Here is a 10,723-nt window from a genome sequence, read left to right on the forward strand (position 1 = left end):
GCAGAATTTTTCTTTGTACCATGTCACGCCATTTTCTTCCTACTAATCTAGTAATTATGCATAAAGGAAATGAAAGCAATGAAAAGTTGGGTTACCTCCCAACAAGTGCTTGTTTAACGTCATTAGCTCGACGCCTGTTTCGAGTAAGCTTTATGGTGGTTTGTATGAATTCGTCAAAATGTCCTTGCCACCATCCTTTGGCCTTTCTTTCTCGTCCATTTCTTTGGATGCTTCCAGGCCTAATTCATCAGGAGCTTTATCTTTTGAATAGTCATCCTTCTTGTGTTGAAACAATGTGAAATTGATCTCTCCATATTTGTGCCTTACCTTCATTTTCCTTTCATCCACGTCAATCATCATTCTTGCCATTTTTATGAAAGGACGACCTAAGATTGGAGGGCTGTCTTCATTACCGTTCAGGCTTATTACCACAAAGTCAGTTGAACATTGAAAACCCTCCACTTTGATCTTTACGTCTTTCATTACGCCAATTGGTTTTGTGGTTGATTTGTCGGCAAGTTGTAATTTCATTGTTGTAGGGCTCAAATGAAGATCTTCAATCTTTCTCATGGTGGACCACGGAAGAAGATTTACGCTTGATCCAAGATCAACTAAAGCGTTATCAAAATAGAGATGTCCAATGGTAATTGGTAAGGTAACTTGTCCAGGATCCGCATTGTTTTCTTCCTCCTCCTTACGTTTTCCTTTTTCTTGATTTTTCTCCACAACTATGCCTTTTGAATTCTCTCCAACTTTGTTTTGGACGATATCACCAGCTTTCGTCGTAATTGTGTTACAGGTTTCCTTGGGATTAACTTGAGTGGTGGCAGAAAACGTACCTCTTTGTTGCTCACTTAGTTGCTTTGCAATCTGCCCAACTTGCGTTTCAAGATTTCTAATCGATGCATCAGTGTTCTTCTGGTTTGCCATGGACAGTTGCATAAATTGATTCAAGGTATCCTCGATTTTTGAAAGCTTATCTGGCTGTGTGTAACTTTGGTACTGATTTGGTCGGTTTTGGCCATAGCTTGCGTTGTTGTTGTGTTGGTAACCTTGATTGTAAGGAACCTGCCTCTGCTGCTGATTTCCCATATACTTCACTTCTTCATTGATCGGAGGAAAAAAACCGGTTGGATGGTCACCTGTACAAAGTTCACATAAGGCTACTTGTTGCGATGTGCTCGACGACCCGTGCATTTCTTTGAGTTGTTGAGGCAGCTTGGACAATTGTTTTGTTAATTCTTCCACGGTTTGAGTGAGTAGTTTATTTTGTGCTAGGATTGCGTCATTTGTGCCTAATTCCAAAATTCCAGCTTTCTTTTGCACGGTTCCTCGATTGTGTTGCACCTGGTGATCCGTGAGAGCCATTCTATCGATGATTGCAATTGCTTCCGCTGCACTTTTTGCTATCAAGGAACCTCCAGCTGTTGCGTCAAGTAAAAGCTTTGGTTGAGGTAATAATCCATTACGGAAAATATGGATTTGTGACATGTCATCGAAACCGTGGTTTGGACATTTCCGTAACATGGATTTATAACGCTCCCAGGCTTCACACAAAGTCTCGGTTGTAGATTGAGTGAACGTGGCAATGGTTGTTTTTGCATCCATGAATCGGTTATGAGGAAAGAATCTGTGAAGAAAATTTCTCTCTAAGACATTCCAATTGGTCATGGTTTCTGTTGCTTGATCGAGGTACCAATCCTTTGCTTTACCAATCAACGAGTGCGGAAAAAGTCTCATGAACACAGCTTTCTCTTCCGCTTCTGGTGTACCTAATGTGCCAGCAATCTCGTAGAATCGGGTGAGGTGAGTGTAGGGATCTTCATGATCCAGACCTGCAAAAGGATTAGCATAGATGATTTGCAGCAATCCTGTTTTCATCTCAGCTCGTCTTGCGGCTGGATTGTTGGTGAGACGGGCAAACCGTCTTGGGCTGCTTTCGCAGGGTGGTTCCACTTGATTTTCTGCTGCCATGGTTTCTTTGATAGGATGATTTGAAGGAGTATTTGATGTAGAAGCTCATTTCTTTGGGTTTTTCTGTTTGGATAGTTGTTTTTGCCTCTTTGTTTGCCTTTTGTTCTTTCGGATTGTTCTTTCGATCTCGGGATCAAAAAGAAGTTTCTCCTTTGAACTTTTGCCTCGAAGCATAAACCGAAATTTTTCCACCTATCCAAACACTTGAGCACACGTTGCAACAAACAGAAAAATATATACAATATATAAACAAATGCACAAAGCTTAAAAGTATAGAAACGATTGCGATGTTTTAATATCTTAAACGCCAATCCCCGGCAACGGCGCCAATTTGATGTTGTAGAAAGTACAAGTCAAATGTAAGTATTTTGTATTATCGTATGCACAGGGATTGGAGCGATATCAAAACCGTTCAACAATTTCTATAGTTCTAAGCATAGAGTTTCAAGTTTGTTTGGTTGAAAGTTACGGAAAGTAAAATTGCGTAAATAACGAAAGATAAGTTTAGAGGAATAGACTTGTTGGGAATTGGTTTTCATCCACCAATTCAATATGTAAATCTTAGATCATTTATACATAATGTATGCTTGTTTCAATATCATCACGTATTGCTCACAACAAAGTTCATGTCTAAACGTTTGTTGATATTTCTACCTTATGGTTTAATCGACGATTTCTCAGCCTATTAAACGATACGGTAGCATTAAGTTTCAATACTTGAAGTGAATATTAAACCTAAATCTATGTCTAGCATTTAGAGTTTAATAGTTGTTATCTTGGATCGAGATTAGAATCGTATTTGTCAATATCAATTCAATCCATGAAATAAACGGTAAAAACGAAAATAACAACGATAATGATTCAAACATAAATTATATATAACGCCATGATCAAAGAAATACATACTGTTTGGTGAACTACGACCAATCCCAACAAGAGAGGGATTTAGCTACTCATGGTAGCTTGAAGAACAATGGAAGATTCGAGTTGGAACGACATCAACGACGATTTCCCGACTCTCGATGTATGTCCAGCTCCCTCTCCCTAAAAGCCTCTATTTCTGTTACTATTACAAAGGTATTACAAGATAAAAGTGAATGAATACTTCTGAACTGGTTTCTGCTCCTTTTATAGCTGTTCTGGCCGCCTGAGTTCGCTACGCGAACAGAAGTTCGCTGCAGCGAATGCCTTGCTTCATTGTTAAGTCTCTGTTGAACCGCCAGAGTTCGCTACGCGAAGGGTATTTCGCTGCAGCGAATGTTTTCTTCAGCTTTAAGAAATTCAAATCTTCTAGAAACCGCCAAAGTTCGCTACAGCGAAATAAGGTTCGCTGCAGCGAATGTACCTCGCTACTGCTTGCTGCTAGCGAAACTGGGAAGTTTGATTTTGACTTCATTCGCTACAGCGAAATATGGTTCGCTGCAGCGAATCGGGCCTTCGCTACCATTCGCTACCTCTCGCTGCAGCGAATGCACTGTTTCTGGATTTTGTCTTTGAGTGCCTGGAGTTCGCTACAGCGAAATATAGTTCGCTGCAGCGAATGCTCTGTTTTCTGGTTTTTGCTTTAAGGCCAAATCCTGCACAAAAACAAACCAAGCCAAGTAATCTTGCACAATAATAGTTTATTCAATAATTGGGGGTTTTTTTGTGAGAAATAGGTCAAATAAGCAAGATAAGTGCTATGTTATAATAAGTCATTTTAGCATGAATAAAGCACTTATCACCTTTCAAAATTAAGGCTTTTGGATGGAGACTTCTTCTTAATAGACTTCCAACAAATGACCTTATTGATATATAGAGGTATTTCTTTCCCTTCAGATAATTTAAAGTGTATTTTTTATGGAATTGATTTGGAGAATCGGGATCATTCCTTTTTTTTAATTGCTTGGTGGTTAAGAAGATATGGAGCGAGATAGATTTTTGGGTTGGTAAATTGGATAGGATGGAGGATGAGTGTTTGTCGCATTTTATAGATTGACACTTGTTTATTTACTTACATAAGGTTAAAGAAAGTAAGTTAGGAGTACTGTGGCTCACCATATTGTGGACTTTATGGTTAGTAAGGAATGAAATTTGTTTCCGGAATGATGCTTGGAACATTAACAACACCGTGTGGAACATAAAGTTTTTGGAATGGAAGTGGTCTTTTTGCGGGAAAATTACACACTCCAATTATTCCTTTTACGAGTTTAGTAATGATCAGTTGTTATTTCTCTCGTAATATTAATTGGTGTGTAATCTTTCTTTTTTGTCGGGGTTTCTCGTTTCATTATGTAATCGGGTTAGGGAATCCTTAGTTCTCCCTTATGTAATATCTTGCTTACAAAAAAAAATTCTAGAAGTATCAAATTTATTTTTAAAATTAGTTATATCTTTAAAGTTATGATTTGAAGTGTGGATTTAACCTATATAAATCTCGCATGTCCTAAAAATTTATATTTATTGCAAAACATCGACAAATTGATAGATGGATTTTTGAAATTTACAACTTTAAACGTTATGACGTCTACATTGACTATATATAATCATATAGAGATAGATCTGTTGGATAACAGTCATGTCAAACTATTGTAATTACTACTACAATGTTATGTCCATTAGATAAGAATGCAAACGCCATCTATAAGAGATTAGTGGATGTTGTATTTTCCAGCCAAAATTTTGGGATTCATGTTTACTAGAATGAGAATAGAGGTGAACCCTGACAAGTGTCAGAACATCATTAATATGAGAACCCTCATCCCAATGAAGAAGGTTTAGTAGTGGACGGGGTGATTGGCCGACTTGTCCATGTTTGTGTCATGCTTAAACGATAAAGCCTTCGACTTTTTTTACGCTGAAGAAGAAGGAGATGTTTGAGTGGAGTGGTGAATGCGAAGAGGAGTTTTCAAAGCTAAAGATATTTTTGGCATCCCCTCTATAACAACACACATAGATGGAAGTGTTCCTCTATACTTATATTTGTCAATAACACACTAGACAATGAGCTTTGTATTGGTCGAAGAAAAAGACAAGACTAAACAACCAGATTACTTCGCCAGCAAAGTATTCAGAGGTGTGAAGCTAAGATAAAAGAAGATAGAGATAATTACATTGTCAGTAGTTATAATGACGAAGAAGGTGATTCATAACATTCAATGGCATTGTGTTATGGTAAAATAAACTATCATATAATTCAAATTATGAAGAATACGGGCAGGATGGTTCCTTGGTTAGTGGGTTTGCCAGAGTATGATATCAATTTTGTTCCAAGAGGCAACATCAAATCTCAGGTTATGGCAAATCAACTAAAATTTTCCAGCTTCCTAGTAAACGAGGGGGTCTTGCACGTCTAGATCTTGTTAATTTACGGTGCCTCAAAATGAAGGGAAATGGAACCGGGGAAGTGTCATACCCAAATTTTTATCTCTAAGATTCTGTCATACCCAAATTTTTACCCCCCTTAAGATTTCACATCTTATATCATCTCACATACATATATACATCATCAACTCAAGGCAGATACCCAAAGCAGTTGCTTGTTCACCAAGTCTTCAAATTAGGGTTTCAGCCTCAGGAAATTCAGGAAAAGGATCAATCATTTACTGAAATGATCCTCAGTGTATCATGAAGATCAAGATGTCACATTCATTCACATATTATCTCAAATCTCAAGGCATCAAGCCTTAAGTCATCAAAAACGCCAAATTAGGGTTTTTTTTATTCATTAGGGTCTATAGTTAAAAAACTTTCATTTGAGAAGGATTACAAGCTTCAAAATATGATGCAAAGAGCTTAAGCTTTCTCATATTCTCATATGGCTCCCCTCATCAATATCTAAGCCCAGGTGTGCTTCGACTTAAGATTCAACAACTTTCAATTTCATCTGGTTCCCAATTACGGTTTTTGACCTAATTCATCTGGAAGGTTGACTTTTAGTCAAAGTATGTTTCCATGACACAAATCATGGTTCAAAGATATCCAATACCCCATCATAATCTACTCACATCATTCATTTGGTTAGGAGAATCTGATTCAACCGAGACTTACAAGATTACAGTTCATTTGGAAAAAGTCAACTATTTAAGATCAGCGTTGACTTTTGAGGAAATTGGTCAACCATGGACTTCTGAGGATCAAAATCATGAATATATGGTTATTAGATCCATTTCATCAAAAGAAATTAATAAAATCAATCAAGGATCAAAATTCAACATTTTAGGGTTTTGACTTTTTTATGAAGAATTACATATTTTTCATTCAAACTTTGAAAGGTCATAACTTCTTCATCCCTTGACCAAATTTTTTGTTCCAAATCTCAGTTTGAAGAGAAAATCAAGGTCTACAACTTTGTCACGGTGAAATTTTCTCAAAAAGTGAATGGTTTTTAAGTTATGAGCTCATGAAAATCCTTTCAAACACTTGGAAAAATTTTCCAAGTCATTTTAACCAATTTTCTTACCAACTTCAAGTCCACTTTTTTTGTTGATCCAAGATGAATCAATCCAGATATTGAACATGAAAGTTGAAGTACATCATACAATCTTTCCAAAAAAGCCCTAGAACACTCTTTCATTTTACTTGAGCAAGAAGTTATGGAATTATGAATAAAGCTTCATGAACTAGTTTTCAAGCATAACTAGTTTTGCATTTCACCAAATTTTCACAAGTTCTTCTTCAATTTAGCACATGTTTATGAATTGTCATCAACCAAGAATCAAGTGGAATATTTAGAATCATTTCAAGAGGACATCAAAGTACCAAAATTTTCACTTGCCATGTGAAAATGTAATCATTACAAATGGGAAATTATGAAAAAAATGGTGATTCATCAACAAATATCTTCAAATGCCAAGTTGATCACTCACAAAATCAGAATCCAACTTATAATTAGAGGTATGAGAAGTTAGAGGATTGAATCCTAACTAAGCCAAAAAAATCATTATTGTAAAATGGAATATTCTTCATAACTTACACACTAAGTTATTCAATCTTCAAGCTCATTTGTTCTCAAGATTACCTCATGACCTTTGCCTATAAATAGAGAGCTCTCCATCATTCAAAATCACACCAAAGCAACTTCAATTCTTGCTTTCTCCAATTTCTCTCCTTTTCTCATTTTTTCAAAGTTTCATGGAGTGAAGAAGTGAATTCTTCAAACTTGAGCTTCTCCTTTGAAAGTGAGCATTCAAACACTTCACATATGTCATGTAGAAGTTATCCAAGTCCTTGTTGGAGTTCTGAAGCATCAGAATCAGCATCTTCATCTTCAACTTGGAGTTGCTTCAGTTGAGGTTGGGTAGATCCATCCAGAAAGTTTTAGTACAATTGAAGCATCCAAACACCTTCCATAATCATCATAGAAGCTTCCCAAATCATTGTCTTGCAACTAGAACATCCATATCAAGATTTTAATTTTCAACTTTGAAGGTTAGTGTCTCTTTTCTGAACTCTATGATTCATGCACTATAGCTGCTCAAACAAGTTTCCATCACCTTTCTGCATGCATATAGATCATTAACCCTCACTTAATTGAACAAAAACATGAACACACACGATTTCACATCAAATTTCAGTTTTAGGGTTCTTAGTGTTCATGCGTAAAATTTTGAGTTACACTTAAAATAAATGGAATTAAACACCACCATCATGTTCCTTGTTGAAAATTAAGTGAAATCCATGTTTACATCATTGCATTTGGTTGAAAGAGAGATAGAATTTCAAATTTTCAAAAGCTTGAGGTTGAAGATGAAGATGGAGGTCGCGCCATTTTTTGAACTCAGAAGGCATTTTAATATATTTTGAGTGGAATGCGTGTTATTAAACGAATACATTGTTCCCCCTAGTGGCCCAGCACGTGCTCTTACTCTCCTCTCTTGCCCTAGGTCTGGGGTTTGATCCCCCCTCATACCTTTTCATTCCTTTTATTTTTAAAACTCATTTTAAACACTTTTTTCACATATTTTCAAACCAAGTCATCTCTCTATCACCCATAGCGTGTAGCTCAGTTGGTAGAATTTTTTGTGTGGTAAGCATAAAGGCGTGAGTTCAACTCCTTGGAGAGCCAAAACCTAATTTTTATCACTATTTTCCTTCATTTTCTTTTCAAACTTCACTTAATTAATTCACCTAGCAAATTTAATTATTTTCAAATGATTTTCTGCACACTCTTCACTTATCAAACATATTTCATGAATACTAAAAAAAAATCACAAAAGTAATATTTATTTGAGGTATTTTTATTAGGTTTAAAAGTAACATCTTTTTAGTATTTTAATGCTTAAAAAAATGATTTTTACTTTTGATTTTCTTAACCTAATCAATTTCAAATATTTATGTGAATAAAACACCATCTTTTAAGTCTTGAATAATGTACACAACTTGTGTTATCTTGACTTACTTTTTTTTCATTAATTAATTTGGTTTTGTTAAACTATTGATTAATTAGACGATTAGGGTTTTCTTCAAATTAAACCTCTAAAACTTTCAATACATCATTTCAAAATTTCAAATAACTCAATGGGCCTCTCTATTAGAGTGTAAGTCCCAACCCCTTTTTGTAAATAATCAAACCTTTTTTTAATCAAATCATGGGCTTCTATTAGAATGTAAGCCCCAAACCTTTTTATTTTACATAAATAAAAATCATCTTCAATCTTTTCTTTCAAATAAAAAACTCAATATCAACAGCTTTCAAATTTCAATTGGGCTTCTCCTTCAGTTGTAAGTCTCAAACATTTGTCTTTCAAATTTCAATTGGGCTTTCTCCTTGGGTTGTAAATCCCAAACACCATCTTTCAGTGTATTCCTGGGCTTCTCCTTGAGTTGTAGATCCCATCGGCTTTTGAACATTTTCATCTGTTTACATAAACAGTTTTCCTGGGCATCAATCAGAATGTAAGACCCAACACCTTTTCATTCTTCATTAATAGACATTTTTCAAAAGTCATAATTCACATAAAAAAACATCAACAAACATTTCTCTTCACTCATTCATATTTGAATTACTGTTCACATAAATTTACTGTATACTTGCTATAATCATCATATATATATATATATATATATATATATATATATTATACTTTTTATACATCTGTCAAATATAAACTGTATATATAAATATATATATATATATATATATATATATATATATATATATATATATATATATATATATATATATATATATATATATATTATAGGAATATGACCAGGATTGAGGATTACTTCCCGGTGAAGCCTCTCCTACTTAGAAAATCATAGTCTTTCATCCCTAAAAGAGTAAATATTCTTGGTGAAACCTCAATCTCATGCTTTATATGAGACATCAATATAACCCCTCAACAAATTGAGTCTCAAAAATACAAAAATCAATTCATCACACTCAGAAGTTTCTTTTCCCAACTGAGTCAGCCTCAATCTCAGGCTTTGTATAAGACAAAAATACAATTCCCTTCAGAGTCAGCCTCAATTCTGGGCTTAGTACAGAACAAATAGAAACTCCTCGGTCAAATAAATTCCAGTGGAGTAATCCTCAAAAGAGTCAGTTTTCAACCCTCTTTAAAGCCTCAATCTTGGGCCTTGTACAAGACACTCAAAACTTCATTTTTTCCCAAGAGGTGAGACATGAGTCATCTCTATGGAAGAGATGTTTCTTTTATTACACCATATTCAAAAATTACAAACATTATCAAACATTTCCCGTTTAGGTGATGTAAGCAGCACACTCTATTGATTCAAAATCCAGGTTGTTGTCCCTCACTTATGGTTGAAACTTTCTTCTTTTTATATAAGATAACGTAACTGGCATACTTGAGCACCCAAGTAAGGTCCCTCTCTTATTATGAAAAGAATTCTTTCTGTTACTTTCAAAAATGTTTGTGGTGAAATAGACGAGATATCTCTCTGTTAGGATGACAACTTGTCTCTTTCTCTTACCAGAAATCAAACTTTCATCTTCAATCTTTAATCATTGTCTACTAGTTTCCCAAACTACTGTTGCTCTGACTTCCTCTAGAGATTTGTACGCATGAGATTCGCAAGATTCTTTGCAAGCAAACGAAACCAAAAACCTATTTAGGTCTCCCATCTTTTCAAACAATCCTCACTCTCTCTCCTTACACAAAAGAGAAACTTTCCCAATAAACAACACACAATCCAAATAGCACAAGCAAAATAAATACAATAAGGGCTCCCGTAGAATACTAAGGATACTTAGGATTCTAATACTTCCCTTTGTATAACCGACCTCCCGATCCTTCAATTTCTGGTGCTCCCCATACCTACCTCAACCTAGGGCTTATTTATATTTTTTCCCCTTCCTCCTCGTTGGATAGATTAAAAGTTCCCTGTAACACGTTCCCTTCCTCATTCGGATAGGCGAACCCTTGTTTTTCCTTAAAATAATTTTTCAGCTCTGAGAGATTCACTTTCCGCACACCACAGATTCCACCTATCATTCATTATCATTTAACCAAAGATCACAAGCATGGCAATCCTCCTAATCCTCAACCCTTTGGTTTGCCTTTTGTGAGATATCACCAAGCACCCTTTATGTTTCTTTTTGCATCTATGTTTGTTTATAATTTAAATTTGCTAACCTTATTCAATATACAAAGATATGTGTTGCTTTCTTTCCTTATTGTACAGGGTACGGGCTTGAAATTAAGGGAGCAAAAGAGTGTATAATGCCTAAAGGATTTTATTCAATGGTCAAAAATGATTGGAGATTCAAGGCTACTTGGTTTATGGTTGATTATGCCAAAAG

General features: G+C 35.3%; 1 protein-coding gene across 1 annotated transcript; it reads right to left on the reverse strand.

Annotated features, from left to right (window-relative positions):
- Window positions 1-150: 150 nt before the first annotated feature.
- On the reverse strand, window positions 151-1,974 carry LOC131637347 (uncharacterized). The gene has a single exon (XM_058907944.1). It carries the CDS (start codon window positions 1,972-1,974, stop codon window positions 151-153), a length of 1,824 nt encoding a protein of 607 aa, XP_058763927.1.
- Window positions 1,975-10,723: the final 8,749 nt, after the last annotated feature.

Source organism: Vicia villosa, unplaced genomic scaffold (assembly GCF_029867415.1).
Source record: "Vicia villosa cultivar HV-30 ecotype Madison, WI unplaced genomic scaffold, Vvil1.0 ctg.001967F_1_1, whole genome shotgun sequence".
Taxonomy (NCBI): domain Eukaryota; kingdom Viridiplantae; phylum Streptophyta; class Magnoliopsida; order Fabales; family Fabaceae; genus Vicia; species Vicia villosa.

Bases quoted from the DNA above. Each gene is read 5' to 3' on its own strand.
- LOC131637347 (XM_058907944.1), bottom strand. From the start codon at position 1,974: ATGGCAGCAGAAAATCAAGTGGAACCACCCTGCGAAAGCAGCCCAAGA.